General features: G+C 40.5%; 2 protein-coding genes across 3 annotated transcripts in view; one reads left to right on the top strand and one right to left on the bottom strand.

Moving 5' to 3' along the window:
- LOC123759118 (tripartite motif-containing protein 59) overlaps positions 1-18563 on the top strand; it is a 95563-nt gene that overhangs the window by 1176 nt on the left and 75824 nt on the right. The gene's annotated exons all lie outside the window — the stretch shown is intronic.
- On the bottom strand, positions 569-9881 carry LOC138365086 (uncharacterized). The gene is made up of 3 exons (XM_069325196.1): positions 9802-9881; positions 9017-9110; positions 569-1111 (listed from the first exon to the last, which is right to left on the bottom strand). Exons 1-3 carry the CDS (start codon positions 9879-9881, stop codon positions 569-571), a joined length of 717 nt encoding a protein of 238 aa, XP_069181297.1.

Genomic DNA, 18563 nt, shown 5'->3' with positions numbered 1-18563 from the left:
TACAGAGTTTCCTGCAGCTCCGGTTTCTTGTCTGTGCTGGTCTACTGATCCATCTGTGAAGTATGTGAAGCTGTCAGATGCCAAGTTTGCTTTGATATGCCTCTGTGCAATGTTACGTAACATGTGATGATTAGTCTGGTTCCTTTTTCCTTCAAGAGATATAATCTTAAAGTCTGCTGGCAGCGATTCCCAAGGAGCTTGCATAAAAAAGTCTGCATGTATTTCGTCGACACCCCTCTCAGTTATTGTGTTTGTTATATCGAATGTATTGATGGTATCTATCGCACAATGGGGGTCACCTGTTGCTATTGGAGGCTCTTCTGTCCAGAGTTAGTGCTCCAGTGATTATATCTTTGAGTGAACTGATTCTTGGTCTAGTCAATATTTTGGTCAGCATTCACGCAGCAATCCCTTATACCCTTATTTCAATCGACATTAGCTTGGTTTCTAGTCTTAAGATCAGTATTTTAGTTCATCTGGAAGCTCTGGTTATGACTTGCATTGCATCGTTTTGAATAACCTCAACGTTTGTCCACTGACTGTGGTTACTGCTTTCTGATGGTGGGTTTTAGTTACTGGTGTCTGCTGGTGGGTTGTGGTTACTGCTGTCTGCTGGTGGGCTGTGGTTACTGGTGTCTGCTGGTGGGTTGTGGTTACTGCTGTCTGCTAGTGGGCTGTGGTTACTGGTGTCTGCTGGTGGGTTGTGGTAACAGGTGTCTACTGGTTGGTTGTGGTTACAAGTGTCTGCTGGTGGGTTGTGGTTACTGCTGTCTGCTGGTGGGCTGTGGTTACTGGTGTCTGCTGGTGGGTTGTGGTAACAGGTGTCTACTGGTTGGTTGTGGTTACTGCTGTCTGCTGGAGGGTTGTGTTTACTGCTGTCTACTGGTGGGTTGTGGTTACTGCTGTCTGCTGGTGGGTTGTGGTTACAGGTGTCTGCTGGTGGGTTGTGGTTCCTGCTGTCTGCTGGAGGGTTGTGGTTACTGCTGTCTTCTGGTGGTTTGTGGTTACTGCTGTTTGCTGGTGGGTTGTGGTTACTGCAGTTTGCTAGTTGGTTCTGGTTACTGCTGCTGTCTGATGGCAGCTCACTCTTAACTGTGTTTTCCTTGATGGTCTTTTGATAATTTCTATATGATTAAATTGTTTAAATACAAATGTGTATTCACAAGCATGTGTGTACAAAAACATAAGAGTAATGTACAACTGTTGGGACAGGAGTTGCATGAACTAATGAAGCCACTATTACACAAAACGTTTCCCGCAAAACTTAAAATATGTTGGAAGAACATAAAATTTGTGAAGTTCAAGAAAAATAACAGATGAATTCAATTATAGGTGACACTTAATTTAATTAAGGATGACAGACATTGACTATTACAATAGTCAAGTTCAAGCCTGTAGGGTCTGTAGTTCAAGCAACAGTTTATTTACTTTAATAACAGAACGGAAATACAGGGTGTAGTTTAGAGAAGCAACTGGACTCTTCCTCAACATTTTCATGGAACATTACAGATCATAGAGTAATATAATGTATTAAAAGGTTAAGGTTAATTAATCGGGCCACTAGGTACGACATATATATATATATATATATATATATATATATATATATATATATATATATATATATATATATATATATATATATATATATATATATATATATATATATATATATATATATTAGTATATTTTGGTAGCAGTCTTTCCTGTAGACATATATTATTAAATATGACCGAAAAAGTAAGATTAATAATTCTAACACGAATTTTCTCAATCTTTCGTACATTACGCTTCACTGTTGGAGGTAAATAAAAAATCACTTCTCCAAAATTCATTTTTATTTCTAGTCTGACGCGACACGGGCGCGTTTCGTAAAACTTATTACATTTTCAAAGACTTCACAAATACACAACTGATTAGAACTTACGTCTCTCTGATATTATATCTACATTTGAGTGAGGTGGGAAGGGTGATGTGGCATTAACACAAGACAGAACAGGAGGGGATATTAATAGGGTATTAAAAGTATCAACACAAGACAGAACAGAAACAATGGGTATTGAATAGAAGTGTTTGTAGAAAGCCTATTGGTCCATATTTCTTGATGCTTCTATATTGGAGCGGAGTCTTGAGGTGGGTAGAATATAGTTGTGCAATAATTGGCTGTTGATTGCTGGTGTTGACTTCTTGATGTGTAGTGCCTCGCAAACGTCAAGCCGCCTGCTATCGCTGTATCTATCGATGATTTCTGTGTTGTTTACTAGGATTTCTCTGGCGATGGTTTGGTTATGGGAAGAGATTATATGTTCCTTAATGGAGCCCTGTTGCTTATGCATCGTTAAACGCCTAGAAAGAGATGTTGTTGTCTTGCCTATATACTGGGTTTTTTGGAGCTTACAGTCCCCAAGTGGGCATTTGAAGGCATAGACGACGTTAGTCTCTTTTAAAGCGTTCTGTTTTGTGTCTGGAGAGTTTCTCATGAGTAGGCTGGCCGTTTTTCTGGTTTTATAGTAAATCGTCAGTTGTATCCTCTGATTTTTGTCTGTAGGGATAACGTTTCTATTAACAATATCTTTCAGGACCCTTTCCTCCGTTTTATGAGCTGTGGAAAAGAAGTTCCTGTAAAATAGTCTAATAGGGGGTATAGGTGTTGTGTTAGTTGTCTCTTCAGAGGTTGCATGGCTTTTCACTTTCCTTCTTATGATGTCTTCGATGAAACCATTGGAGAAGCCGTTATTGACTAGGACCTGCCTTACCCTACAGAGTTCTTCGTCGACTTGCTTCCATTCTGAGCTGTGGCTGAGAGCACGGTCGACGTATGCGTTAACAACACTCCTCTTGTACCTGTCGGGGCAGTCGCTGTTGGCATTTAGGCACATTCCTATGTTTGTTTCCTTAGTGTAGACTGCAGTGTGGAAACCTCCGCCCTTTTCCATGACTGTTACATCTAGAAAAGGCAGCTTCCCATCCTTTTCCGTCTCGTAAGTGAAACGCAGCACGGAACTCTGCTCAAATGCCTCCTTCAGCTCCTGCAGATGTCTGACATCAGGTACCTGTGTAAAAATGTCGTCAACATACCTGCAGTATATGGCCGGTTTCAAGTTCATGTCGACTAAGACTTTTTGCTCGATGGTACCCATGTAGAAGTTTGCAAACAGGACACCTAGGGGAGAACCCATGGCGACCCCATCTACTTGCTTATACATGTGCCCAACCGGGCTCAAGAAGGGTGCCTCTTTAGTACAAGCTTGGAGTAGTTTCCTCAGAATACTTTCTGGCATGTCAAGAGGAGTACAGGCTGGATCACGATACACTCTGTCGGCTATCATTCCGATTGTCTCATCCACAGGTACGTTGGTAAACAGCGATTCTACGTCCAACGAGGCTCTTATCCCTGTGGCCCGTGTGCCCCGCAGTAAGTCCACAAATTCCTTTGGAGACTTCAGGCTGAAGGTGCAAGGAACATAAGGAGTCAGCAGGCCGTTGAGTCGCTTCGACAGTCTGTACGTGGGTGTGGGTATCTGGCTAATGATTGGCCGAAGTGGGTTTCCAGGCTTGTGCGTCTTGACATTTCCATACGCATATCCAGGTTTATATTCCCCAATGATCTTTGGCAGGTGGAGTCCGGATTTCTTGGCGTTCACAGTTTCGATCAGTTTGTTGACCTTTGCTTTTAATTCGGCTGTAGTGTCCTTCGTTACCCTTTGGAACTTAGTTTGGTCAGAGAGTATGATGTTCATTTTCGCCAGATATTCGTCTTTTTTAAGAATGACATATATTGGCGACTTGTCACCTCTCCTGACAACTATCTCCTTGTTCTCACGAAGGCTTTTAGCTGCCGCTTTAAGCTCGGGGGACAGTATGGTGCTTCTGTAGTTGCCTCGATTCTTTCCTCCTTCTGCAATAAGTTCTGCTTGTAAGGTATCTTTGGTAGTGACTTTCTTTTGTGTCTCGAGGTCGAATATGTCGTCCAACAGAATTTCCAACTCTACTTTCCGGGCCATTTCACTCGGTCTGGACATAACATGACAGTTTATGCCCAGATTTAGGAGAGTGACTTGGTCCTCAGTGAGGTTAATTCCTGCAAGGTTCAGGAAGCCATCTCTTGGTCGTGGAATTGCCATAGGTCCTCCATATAATGTTGTTAGTTTCTTGATAATCCTTGTTTCAGTGCTGAGGTGATGTTGGTCTGTGAGGATGTCGAGGTGTTGTTCAATGCGGGTACGGATACTATGGTCGATGTTGCTATTTCTCCACTCGTTTGTAAGTTCTAATCAGTTGTGTATTTGTGAAGTCTTTGAAAATGTAATAAGTTTTACGAAACGCGCCCGTGTCGCGTCAGACTAGAAATAAAAATGAATTTTGGAGAAGTGATTTTTGATTTACCTCCAACAGTGAAGCGTAATGTACGAAAGATTGAGAAAATTCGTGTTAGAATTATTAATCTTACTTTTTCGGTCATATTTAATAATATATGTCTACAGGAAAGACAGCTACCAAAATATACTAATATTAAAGTGCACGACCCAGCAGCAAGGAATCAAGCCTTCACGATAAAATATCGCCAGGATCTGATTCGTGATCAGATATACAAGGCAGAGAATGAAATCAAAGACAACAAAACGCAACTACTTCATGCTACAAACGAGTGGAGAAATAGCAACATCGACCATAGTATCCGGACACCATACTGTCCCCCGAGCTTAAAGCGGCAGCTAAAAGCCTTCGTGAGAACAAGGAGATAGTTGTCAGGAGAGGTGACAAGTCGCCAATATATGTCATTCTTAAAAAAGACGAATATCTGGCGAAAATGAACATCATACTCTCTGACCAAACTAAGTTCCAAAGGGTAACGAAGGACACTACAGCCGAATTAAAAGCAAAGGTCAACAAACTGATCGAAACTGTGAACGCCAAGAAATCCGGACTCCACCTGCCAAAGATCATTGGGGAATATAAACCTGGATATGCGTATGGAAATGTCAAGACGCACAAGCCTGGAAACCCACTTCGGCCAATCATTAGCCAGATACCCACACCCACGTACAGACTGGCGAAGCGACTCAACGGCCTGCTGACTCCTTATGTTCCTTGCGCCTTCAGCCTGAAGTCTCCAAAGGAATTTGTGGACTTACTGCGGGGCACACGGGCCACAGGGATAAGAGCCTCGTTGGACGTAGAATCGCTGTTTACCAACGTACCTGTGGATGAGACAATCGGAATGATAGCCGACAGAGTGTATCGTGATCCAGCCTGTACTCCTCTTGACATGCCAGAAAGTATTCTGAGGAAACTACTCCAAGCTTGTACTAAAGAGGCACCCTTCTTGAGCCCGGTTGGGCACATGTATAAGCAAGTAGATGGGGTCGCCATGGGTTCTCCCCTAGGTGTCCTGTTTGCAAACTTCTACATGGGTACCATCGAGCAAAAAGTCTTAGTCGACATGAACTTGAAACCGGCCATATACTGCAGGTATGTTGACGACATTTTTACACAGGTACCTGATGTCAGACATCTGCAGGAGCTGAAGGAGGCATTTGAGCAGAGTTCCGTGCTGCGTTTCACTTACGAGACGGAAAAGGATGGGAAGCTGCCTTTTCTAGATGTAACAGTCATGGAAAAGGGCGGAGGTTTCCACACTGCAGTCTACACTAAGGAAACAAACATAGGAATGTGCCTAAATGCCAACAGCGACTGCCCCGACAGGTACAAGAGGAGTGTTGTTAACGCATACGTCGACCGTGCTCTCAGCCACAGCTCAGAATGGAAGCAAGTCGACGAAGAACTCTGTAGGGTAAGGCAGGTCCTAGTCAATAACGGCTTCTCCAATGGTTTCATCGAAGACATCATAAGAAGGAAAGTGAAAAGCCATGCAACCTCTGAAGAGACAACTAACACAACACCTATACCCCCTATTAGACTATTTTACAGGAACTTCTTTTCCACAGCTCATAAAACGGAGGAAAGGGTCCTGAAAGATATTGTTAATAGAAACGTTATCCCTACAGACAAAAATCAGAGGATACAACTGACGATTTACTATAAAACCAGAAAAACGGCCAGCCTACTCATGAGAAACTCTCCAGACACAAAACAGAACGCTTTAAAAGAGACTAACGTCGTCTATGCCTTCAAATGCCCACTTGGGGACTGTAAGCTCCAAAAAACCCAGTATATAGGCAAGACAACAACATCTCTTTCTAGGCGTTTAACGATGCATAAGCAACAGGGCTCCATTAAGGAACATATAATCTCTTCCCATAACCAAACCATCGCCAGAGAAATCCTAGTAAACAACACAGAAATCATCGATAGATACAGCGATAGCAGGCGGCTTGACGTTTGCGAGGCACTACACATCAAGAAGTCAACACCAGCAATCAACAGCCAATTATTGCACAACTATATTCTACCCACCTCAAGACTCCGCTCCAATATAGAAGCATCAAGAAATATGGACCAATAGGCTTTCTACAAACACTTCTATTCAATACCCATTGTTTCTGTTCTGTCTTGTGTTGATACTTTTAATACCCTATTAATATCCCCTCCTGTTCTGTCTTGTGTTAATGCCACATCACCCTTCCCACCTCACTCAAATGTAGATATAATATCAGAGAGACGTAAGTTCTAATCAGTTGTGTATTTGTGAAGTCTTTGAAAATGTAATAAGTTTTACGAAACGCGCCCGTGTCGCGTCAGACTAGAAATAAAAATGAATTTTGGAGAAGTGATTTTTGATTTACCTCCAACAGTGAAGCGTAATGTACGAAAGATTGAGAAAATTCGTGTTAGAATTATTAATCTTACTTTTTCGGTCATATTTAATAATATATATATATATATATATATATATATATATATATATATATATATATATATATATATATATATATATATATATATATATATATATATTTACTCTCCATCAACGGTGTGTTGATGGAGAGTGACTGGTGTGTGAATGGAGTGTGACTGGTGTGTGGCTGGTTTGGAAGTTATGACAGGGGCTGCTGCAAATGATCTAAAGTTATCACAAAAAGAGACACTTGTGGGAAGTGTGTATTTTCGCAGGTCAACATCAAGGGTTCGTAAACGAACTAAACACTAGGACTGTATACAGAATTCCTAACACAGTTCTAACTGAAATTTAAGTTAACATCAGAAATTTAATATTAATTTAAGCAACGAAACAAAAATGGAGCTAATACTAACTGGAAATGTTAATATTGACCCTAATAAGCCTCATGTCTCACTAGTTACCAGATTCCTGATCTGGTATGTCCTCTTGAATGTTGATTACTAGTCCTGCATGAGGGCCTCCATCCCTGACTACATGCAGACAAACCTAACCTCTCCACTAACCTCTGGGATGACCACAATTGGTACCACAGGTCTTTTCCCCACGTGTCATCCAACATTAGCAACCTCACTTAGACATAAAGATTAATTTCAGACTGCATAATGAAACTTCCATAAACAACTGTGTTGCTGATGCTGGAAACATAAATAGGAGACTGAACTCTGTAAAACCCAACCATCAACCTCGGTGTAGAAACATTTATCCACAAAACTCTGGGCCTCTGTAATATTCGCTGTTCCTTGCTCACTAAATAATTCACAACCAAAAGGATAAATAACCCATGGATGATATCCATAAGTCAATCAACAAAGTGCGCAAATAAGATAAGAAATACAAGATAGCGGTCAGTTCCAAAGAATTATCAAGAGTCATTCTCTTCAAAGTTATCTAAGATAATATGCGGAAAATCCACAGAGAAATGAGAAAGAGAGATGAACGTTTCGGCCAATCAAGGCCGTTGTTTAGATAATATAAATCATCAAAACAAGCTACTATGAAAATATACAAGCCCGTTCTCTTGTTTTGGATGTACCTATAGTAACGATGAGGACCATAGTACAAGGTAATTAGACATATGTACGCACCAACGTACAAGGATATTTGAAAGTAAAAATTCGTACTATTGAATTTGGACAAACCGGAAAAGATTTTCTATTTCTGATGCAAAGACAAAGCAAACTAACCTAACCCAACCTAACCTTCCTAGGCCTAATACACGATATCTGAGGCCTAATATAGTGCATGTGTGCTGTACCTGCCCTAAGAATGTTTATGTTTGTTTTTTAGCCTCATTTTATTTCGGATTCAATGAAGTGAACAGTAAAAAATTCTGCAACTTAGTTGTTAAGTACGTCAATCTATGTTCTATGGTACATATAGTTACAAAAACTACTATTTGTACAGGAGTATAGGTTGAAATATACTTAATCAAATAAGGGTAATATAATCAAACACAGAATATCATTTCCCAAATATTGGGATCAGATTTGAACTGGAATAAACAACTTATATTCCTAACTGCTGATGCTGTTAGCTGCTGCAACTGCTACTGATTCCAACAGTTTCCTCTCAACCAGGATATATTCCATGAAAATGAGATCCAAGCATCATAACCCATGTTAAAGGCTATCTATCGGCCAGCTATCTCAGTCTATATATCTATCCCCCAACAAACTTTTTGGGTTACAGTTATATTATACTGTCACTTAGAACTACGTCAAGTTACCTTCTTGTTAGGCCACCGCTAATTTATAAAAAAGCCCTAAGCGTTTTAAAGATCCGGTCCATTACATTACAACAAATTACTTGAACTCTGAACCTTCCTTGATATTCTCAAAAATGCTACAGTAACCTCAGTCAATAAAAGTGGTGAGCTTACTGAAATAAAATACTCTAGACCAATATAAATGCTGTAATTAACATGCTTGACAAAAATCAGTACCCAGTAAAGCCTTTGGCACACTTAACCGTAATAACCATCACCTCAAACTGGCACACTATGGCGTCAGAGGTCCCTCCCTCCAATACGTGCAATCTTACTTCATTGAGAGGCAGCAGTATGTTTCTGTGAACGATGCTGCTTCTCTCACACTTTCAGTTAACATTGGTGTTCCACAGAACAGTATACCTGGTCCACTATTCTTTCTCACTTACATGAGACTGACGCAATGCAACTAAAAAAATGAAGCCAGTTATATTCGCTAATGACACAATCTTCTTTTTCTCTAATGTAACCCACTTATACCATCTGACACATCAAATACTGAGCTAAAACAGTTAATTTATGGCTGACTAACAAACTGAATGTTAACATTTACAAAACATATTACACATTGTTTAAAAACAAGTCAATTGATCCTATTGATTAAAGAATTAACAATACTGAAATTTAAAGCACAGCAGATGGAAAATTCCTCGATGCTTGGTGATCCAGAACCCAAAATAACAATCGACTCGTTATTACTCAACATAAATTAACAATTTGAATAATAAAAAATTTCAAAGACAACATTCAACACCCTTCTTAAAATACTTCAATTAAATTTAAAATCACTTCATACACCTTCAAGTGTACTCTGTATCTAGAAAACTCTGAACTGCAATACTAATCCTGTCCTATAACATTTCCTAGAAGGTTGTAATAGAACTCACAGTCACCACATGAGAAACAAATATCTATTTGATATTTCTAGAGTGAGACTCAATCAAATCAGAAATGCAATGCAAATCAAGGGTCCCAAATTATGGAAAGACCTCCCAAATGTACAAAATTGTGGATGGGAGTTGTGCACTAGCAGCCGTGGAGTGTAGACGTGTTGCCTACCTCTGTCAAGTTCGTTCCTGTAAGGATGCGCGTTGGAGCCCTAGGGGACGTGTTGCCGGTGTCTGTGATGCCGCCGGGTCACTGGAGCACGATTGCCGAGTAAGTGCTGTCTGACGAGCCGGAGAACTTTCTTGGTGAGCAGGTTCCCTGCGTGTGGGGATGAGTGGTGGACACTCGCTTCGTCAGAGACACCATCTGGATCCCCTGTTTGCGGGTGTTTGTTTCCGGGGTTCCGGATGTTATGACTTCTCCAGTAGATGTGCAAAACCCTCGGCGGTGGTTGCTCTGGGAAGCGTTTAATGTGCGGTTCTCGAGGGTCCGGTTTCCGGGCAAGTATATGCGTTAATATCCTGTTTATGTACTTTGTGTAGTGTTGTGTGCCCCTCTGGCTGCTTGCTTGCTCTATTATGTGTTGTTTTTTGTGTGTGTTTCTTATCCTTATGTGCTCGTGCCTCTCCCGTTGTTTGTTGCGAGGCCAGTAGTTTCTTGTGCGCTATCTTGTTCATGTGCTTGGGTTGTGGTTTGTGGGTACTTTGTGTTTTACATATGCCCTGTATTTTGTATTTGTGTTATGTTTCTGCTTTACGTGTTGTTTTGTGTTTTGTGTTTTGTTCAATGTCTTGCTGTATGTTTTGATTTTCTTTTGTTATCTTTCATATTGTACTTCATGTTGTGCTTTGTTGTCGGTTCTTCAGGCCAGTGCTAATCTGTTTGATTTGTTTAATCCGTTCCTATGTTTTGTTTTCTTTGCCATTATTTGCTTGCGTGCCTGCATGTTTACATTGCATTATTTTTTGTGTTATAATCTTGACTTGATGTATGTTGTGTTTCTCTTGAGTTTTCTCCAGTTATACTTAATGTTGAACTTTTCTGTCGGTCCTTCTGGCCAGTGGTTTCCTGTTTGCTTTGTTGATATGTTCCTATGTTGTTTTATTGTATTTATTTGCATGCCTGCATGTAAAAATAAAAATAAAATAAATTGTCATCTAATTATTGCATTTCTTGTATTAAGTGTTTACTCACGTCCTTTATGTTCCATGTTTATTTTTAGTTTTAATCTCTTCCCACAACCAAACCATCGCCAGAGAAATCCTAGTAAACAACACAGAAATCATCGATAGATACAGCGATAGCAGGCGGCTTGACGTTTGCGAGGCACTACACATCAAGAAGTCAACACCTGCAATCAACAGCCAATTAATGCACAACTATATTCTACCCACCTCAAGACTCCGCTCCAATATAGAAGCATCAAGAAATATGGACCAATAGGCTTTTTACAATCACTTCTATTCAATACCCATTGTTTCGTGTTCTGTCTTGTGTAGATGAAATTAATACCCTATTAATGCCACCTCTTGTTCTGTCTTGTGTTGATGAAATTAATACCCTATTAATGCCACCTCACCCCATCCACCTCTCTCAAATGTAGATATAAAATCGGAGATGCGTAAGTTCTATTCAGTTGTGTATTTGTAAACTAAAGTCTTTGAAAATGTAATAAGTTTTACGAAACGCGCTCGTGTCGCGTCAGACTAGAAATAAAAATGAATTTTGGAGAATTGATTTTTGATTTACCTCCAACAGTGAAAAGAAATGTACGAAAGATTGAGAAAATTCGTGTTAGAATTATTAATCTTACTTTTTCGGTCATATTTAATAATATATATATATATATATATATATATATATATATATATATATATATATATATATATATATATATATATATATATATATATATATATATATATATATATGTCGTACCTAGTAGCCAGAACGCACTTCTCAGCCTACTATGCAAGGCCCGATTTGCCTAATAAGCCAAGTTTTCCTGAAATAATATATTTTCTTTAATTTTTTTTTAATAATAATAATAATATGTTTATTCATATAAACTAGGAATATCAAAAGGTAAGGTACATACATACAAGTGATGTTACATTAATGGATTGATATATAGATAGAGCTAGTACATACAATGCCTAAAGCCACTATTACGCAATGCGTTTCGGGCAAGAAAAACATTAATATCTAGAACTTAATACTAATTGAGCATAAAGAATAAAAAGTGTTGAGAACAAATACAAATAAAGATAAAAAAAAAGGGGGAACATGACTGAAAAAGCAGCACAAATACAATAGGTTGACAGTGTTGATTAGAAAAAAATAACAGACATGGGTTGACAATAGAGGAGTGAGGTAGGTTACAGGGAATTTATTAGGTAGTGTTTAGTTTTTATCTTAAACTGGTTGAGAGAGGTAGTCTTTAACATGGTTGGGAAGGTCATTCCACATTCTGGGTCCCTTGATTTGTAGAGCATTTCTAGTTTGATTAAGTCGTACTCTAGGAATATCAAAACTGTATTTATTTCTGGAGTGGTGCTCATGGGTTCTGTTACAACCTTCAATGAAGCTTTTGAGGTCAGGATTGGCATTACAGTTCAGCGTTTTATATATGTATAATACACAAGAGAGAATGTGCAGTGACTTAATATCTAACATATTCAGAGATTTGAGTAAGGGTACCGAGTGATGTCTGGGGCCAGAGTTGGATATTGTCCTAATAGCAGCTTTGTGTTGGGTAATTAGAGGACGTAAATGATTTTGGGTAGTAGAACCCCAAGCACAAATACCATAGTTGAGGTATGGATAGATGAGGGAGTAATAGAGAGTAACCAGGGCAGGGCGGGGTACATAATATCTGATCTTAGAAAGAATGCCAACAGTTTTTGAAACTTTTTTTGATATATTTAGAATGTGTCCCTGGAAATTCAGCTTGTGGTCGATGAGAACGCCAAGGAATTTGCCATCTAATTTGTTACAAATTTGGGTATTGTTTATTTTGAGATTTATCTGATTAGAGGATTTATTGCCAAACAGAATATAAAACGTTTTGTCAATGTTAAGGGTGAGTTTGTTGGCAGTTAGCCAAAGATGGACTTTCTCTAGCTCAGTATTTACTGTGGCATTTAGAGCAAGGGGGTCAGGACTGGAGTAAATGAAGGTTGTGTCCTCAGCAAATAGAATTGGTTTGAGGTGTTGCGAGGCATTTGGAAGGTCATTAATGTAGATGAGAAAGAGGAGACGGCCAAGTATGCTGCCCTGAGGAACACCAATGTTGATGGGTAGGGTGGGTAGTGGTTGTGGTAGGGTGGGTTTTGGTAGGGTTTTCTTATGAAATGATAAAGCTACCCATTTCATTATGTATAAGGTCAACTTTTTTTAATTGGAGTTAAAATTAACGTAGATATATGACCGAACCTAACCAACCCTACCTAACCTAACCTAACCTATCTTTGTAGGTTAGGTAGTCGAAAAACAATTAATTCATGAAAACTTGGCTTATTAGGCAAATCAGGCATTGCATAGTAGGCTGAGAAGTGCGTTCTGGCTACTAGGTACGACATATATATATATATATATATATATATATATATATATATATATATATATATATATATATATATATATATATATATATATATATATATATATTATATATATATATATATATATATATATATATATATATATATATATATATATATATATATATATATATATATATATATATATATATATATATATACAGTGTTATGATCTCAGCCTACAGGAGAAACGAGTCTCCCCCCTTGAGAGTTATTCAGCAAGCCTGACCTAACCAGAAGGTCTAAGAAATATAGAAGCGATAACGCATATGTAAAATAGTTGCTTGGATTTAAATAACAATTTAAGATTATGGGCAGTGAAGAAGAAAAAAGATAAATGACTGGCTAGGAGATGTGGACATTTTGCTGGAGACGTGAGGCTCGCTTCTGGAGGGCTCTGACCTCACTTGAGGCCAGACATAGCAGGGGGAAAGCCTCGCTCCGTTGAGCTCCCAACAGAAAGGAACCCCTAGTGGTATATCTCCAAGAGAAGAGAAGTGTGTAGACGTGCCAGCTGTAGAATCGAGCTGGGAACGTTGTGGTCTCAAGTCCTTGTCGACGAGGAGAGTATTAAACCGCCCAGAGGCATTATTGTGGGCCGTGGAAGCGCCCTGACCAAGCTCTGTCAGAGGGATAACGCCCTCGATTAGACAATCTGTGGTAAGCACGATTTAAGCCAGTTCATAGTGATTGCTTGTAGTTGGTCGTGTGCCCAGCGACAGTAGCGATGTTTATTTATAAGTAAGACATGTTTTGATAAGGCAGAAAGCCTAAAATAAGAGAGTGGAGAGGGAGGAACACGGAGCGACGTCCGTCCCCTCTGAGCGCTGGCAGGCAACTGAGGGAGCCCGGCTCCTGACGGCGGATGACCCTCCCAGCGTGAGTGAGGACCGCCGCCGGGCGAGGTGGAGTATGGACCCGCCCAACAGGGGAGTCCACTCTCACTGTATGTAGAGGACAGATAGAGGTTGGAGGCAAACATATTGTGTGATTATTTTTGTTTATGTGTTAAAGGGGAAACATTTTTTTGCGAGTGTCGATGGGTTGCAGGTTTGTCTTTGGGGAAGAAGTTGCTGAGAACTTCAAAGCCAGCACAGAGGGAGTAGTTGATGAGACTCCAAGGTAGTGGAGCAGAGGACCTCGAGCTGTGAGGAGAAGCAGTGAAGAGGAGTGTCACGCGCTTCTGTAGAGGTGGTGAAGCACCATAGTTGCTCGAGGGAACTTCATGGTGTAGCAGCCCAGAGAACTGTGGAGGACCCTAGCAGAAGGGTGAAGCACCGTAGTTGCTCAAGGAAACTTCATGGTAGCAGCCTGGAGGAGCTGCAGAGGATCCTGGTAGTTAAACCCGGAAGAACCTGAAGATATCAGGGTAGTGAACTTCCAAATGTGGAAGGGGAGTTCTAAATGATTACTTGTAGGGAGGTGATAGAGTGTTTGTCATTAGCGTGCAAGGCGCAATGAGAGGTGAGTGATTGTTTGCATTCTTATGTCAAGGAGTGTTTTATACTGAAGTTTAGAGTCACAGTCGTAGGCTGGATTACCTACAGATGTATGTGTTCTAGGACTGATAGAGTGATCGATTGATCATTGTTGTGTATCAAGGAACATTTATACTGTTATATGTTATTGCATTCACATGCTGATTTTCTTTGTACACATTTATATATATATATATATATATATATATATTTATATATATATATATATATATATATATATATATATATATATATATATATATATATATATATATATATTCTCTTGCTGATGGTGCAACAGTGTATGTAGACTTGATCAACTTGAGGAGGTTGATAGTATCAGGTGGTGAACCAGGAGATAGGATACCACTTAATAGGCTGACGATAGAGTTCTGATGGTGTTGGAGTGCAACCTGATTGTAATAGTATAGAGTTTAGGATTCATTATTATTATATGTGTGAATGTATTGTGTATGTGCTTTGTCCAGTAAATGTATTCCAATTTGCTGGTGTTTGCCCTTGTCCTAGTGAGGCTTCCCATGAAATAATACAGAAGGAGAGAGAAAGAGAAAGAACCAAGAACCACTGCTGTGGACAGGGTAGAAGGTAATACTAATATCACCTAAGGAGAGAGTGGGGAGTCACAGTGGCTCGAGTGGGTGTGTGCACGTGACAACGAGGCTAAGTGTTGGAGCCGCATCCCCTAAATGTGTGACGTTGAGCCCCTTCAGAGGTTGCATGGCTTCAATGGTTTCATCGAAGACATCATAAGAAGGAAAGTGAAAAGCCATGCAACCTCTGAAGAGACAACTAACACAACACCTATACCCCCTATTAGACTATTTTACAGGAACTTCTTTTCCACAGCTCATAAAACGGAGGAAAGGGTCCTGAAAGATATTGTTAATAGAAACGTAATCCCAACAGACAAAAATCAGAGGATACAACTGACGATTTACTATAAAACCAGAAAAACGGCCAGCCTACTCATGAGAAACTCTCCAGACACAAAACAGAACGCTTTAAAAGAGACTAACGTCGTCTATGCCTTCAAATGCCCACTTGGGGACTGTAAGCTCCAAAAAACCCAGTATATAGGCAAGACAACAACATCTCTTTCTAGGCGTTTAACGATGCATAAGCAACAGGGCTCCATTAAGGAACATATAATCTCTTCCCATAACCAAACCATCGCCAGAGAAATCCTAGTAAACAACACAGAAATCATCGATAGATACAGCGATAGCAGGCGGCTTGACGTTTGCGAGGCACTACACATCAAGAAGTCAACACCAGCAATCAACAGCCAATTATTGCACAACTATATTCTACCCACCTCAAGACTCCGCTCCAATATAGAAGCATCAAGAAATATGGACCAATAGGCTTTCTACAAACACTTCTATTCAATACCCATTGTTTCTGTTCTGTCTTGTGTTGATACTTTTAATACCCTATTAATATCCCCTCTTGTTCTGTCTTGTGTTAATGCCACATCACCCCTCCCACCTCACTCAAATGTAGATATAAAATCAGAGATACGTAAGTTCTAATCAGTTGTGTATTTGTGAAGTCTTTGAAAATGTAATTAGTTTTACGAAACGCACCCGTGTCGCGTCAGACTAGAAATAAAAATGAATTTTGGAGAAGTGATTTTTGATTTACCTCCAACAGTGAAGCGTAATGTATGAAAGATTGAGAAAATTCGTGTTAGAATTATTAATCTTACTTTTTCGGTCATATTTAATAAAATATATATATATATATATATATATATATATATATATATATATATATATATATATATATATATATATATATATATATATATATATATATATATATATATATATATTATATATATATATAGGGGTACCACCACTGGTTTAATTAAAGGGACCCACTTCCTCGACGAAGAAAATACTATTCAGAGAAGACCTTGTGGATTCTCACTGAATACTTTAATCTTTTCCTCTCCTACCACCCCTATTATTTTTTTTTTTTTTTTATTGCAATGCTACAGTTTACAGAACACACACACTTATATAACAATATAACAATATACCAATCAGTGTTCGAAGACCTCTTCCAGTTCCTCGGGGATTGGGTGCGTACCCAAGATACAGTACGCATTTCCCTTCTGAACAGCGACACTGAGGCGCTGGAACATAAAACTGGCCGCTCTTGGGTCTCTAGTCTTCCCAATGAGTTCCTCGCCCAGCTCCTTCAGGAACTTAAGTGTACATTTACCCCAGGCGCCCAGAGTCTCAGAGCCTATTGGCACGAACCTGTAACAACGTTCTAGGTCCCTGTACTTGTTAGTTTTCTGGGTCTCCCTGAAGGTGGCGGCCCCGCCTCCTTCAGCTGCGCTGTAAAGTTGATAGGTATCAGCCAATGTGGATGCACACGTGTAGTCCCACACGACCTGTTTACCTTCCCTCCATGGCTGCAGGGTGACTCCATCTGGGCGTTTTTGGCTGTTGTCAGGCCTGCACAACTGAGGTTCCCTTTGTGCTGGGCACCCAGCTGAAGCCAAACTTCTCTTGATGATGTCATTGACTGCTTCATGTCTGGCAATCTTTCCCTATGTCTTACGACAGATGAGACCATGGCTGCCGTATTGGTCTGCCCGTGCATGGCCGCAAATACACCGGTGCTCGGTGGAGATAGGGGCTGCAAGGCGCAGAGCAACACCAATACTTAGGGTCCTACCCACCCCAGCCTTAACCCATCCCCGCCTACCCACAACCTATCCTTACCCAACCCCTACCCATTTACCTTCCCCTGCCCGTATACCCACCCCAGCCTGAATCCACACCTACCTACCCACCCCCAGTCACAGCCTATCCCCACCCAACCCCAACCCGCATGTCCAACCCGGCCTCAACCCCTCCCCACCTACCCACCCCAGCCTTAACCCATCCCCACCTACCCACAACCTATCCCTACTCAACCCCTACCCATTTGCCCACCCTAGTCTGAACCCACCCCAGCCACAGCCTATCGCCTCCCAATCCCTGCCCGTATGCCCATCCCAGCCTCAACCCACCCCTACCTATCCACCCCAGCCACAGCCTATCCCCACCCAACCCCTGCCCACATGCCCAACTCAGCCTCATCTCCTCCCCACCTATCGAAACCCAACTTTGTCTCCTTTAACCTCTACCTGTATACACGTCTCCCTCAACCTCTTCCCACCCACATGCCCTTCCTCTCAACCCCACCCTACCCAAGCTTCCTCTCCTCAACAATCCGCCATCCACTCCTCCCTCCCCTCTCAATCCCTCCCCATCATACTTCCTTTGTATCCTACCTCTTACCCCTTCTCTCCTCCCACTTTTCATATCCCGCTCAACCCCAAATGTCCTCCTCTACTCCCTTATCCCCCACGGATCCTACTCCTCACCCCTCGCCCCCCCTCCACTACCCTTTTCTCCCTACCTCCTCAGTGTTACATCCCAGGACATTGCTTGTAAAAGAAGTAAGCAAACGTCTGGTAGAAACAGTATTATTAATGAAAGGTGTTGGAATTGTTATGGGCTGTGGCCATTTTAAAAATTCTTGTCAAAACATAGGGGTTAAGGTAGACCCGGGAAAGGCCACCCTTAGTGATGGTCGGCCTACCTTTGAAGTAAAGGTGGAAGATGTAAGATTGACAGTTTTTGTGGAAACCGGAAGTCAAGCAACTCTAATTAAAAAGGCAGACTTCAGCAAATTTAAATATGCACGTCTTAAGCGTGGTGAGAAAACGTTGACAGAAGTAAATGAGGAAAAGATTGATATCTTAGGTCAAGGTAACATTAACTTTGAAATTAATGGGGAATTGCAACCTCATACATGTACGATTATTGAGAATTTTGATTTTCCTGGAGACATCCTCATGGGTACCGATTTTTTAATAGGTTTGATTACGCTTTGTCTGCACAAAAAGGGAGAAGGAACTGCAGATTGCAGTTGGGACAGATTTC

Source organism: Procambarus clarkii, chromosome 15 (assembly GCF_040958095.1).
Source record: "Procambarus clarkii isolate CNS0578487 chromosome 15, FALCON_Pclarkii_2.0, whole genome shotgun sequence".
Taxonomy (NCBI): Eukaryota; Metazoa; Arthropoda; class Malacostraca; order Decapoda; family Cambaridae; genus Procambarus; species Procambarus clarkii.
This window is presented reverse-complemented; position numbering and strand designations above follow the sequence as displayed.

Excerpts from the sequence above, each read along its gene's own strand:
- LOC138365086 (XM_069325196.1), bottom strand. The coding sequence starts at position 9,881 with ATGGTGTCTCTGACGAAGCGAGTGTCCACCACTCATCCCCACACGCAG. Across the intron at positions 9,111-9,801 it reads CCAAGAAAGTTCTCCGGCTC|ATGGTATAAGTGGGTTACAT; the intron begins GTCAGACAGCAC and ends TTGATGTGTCAG. Across the intron at positions 1,112-9,016 it reads TTGCATTGCGTCAGTCTCAT|ACCATCAAGGAAAACACAGT; the intron begins GTAAGTGAGAAA and ends AATTATCAAAAG.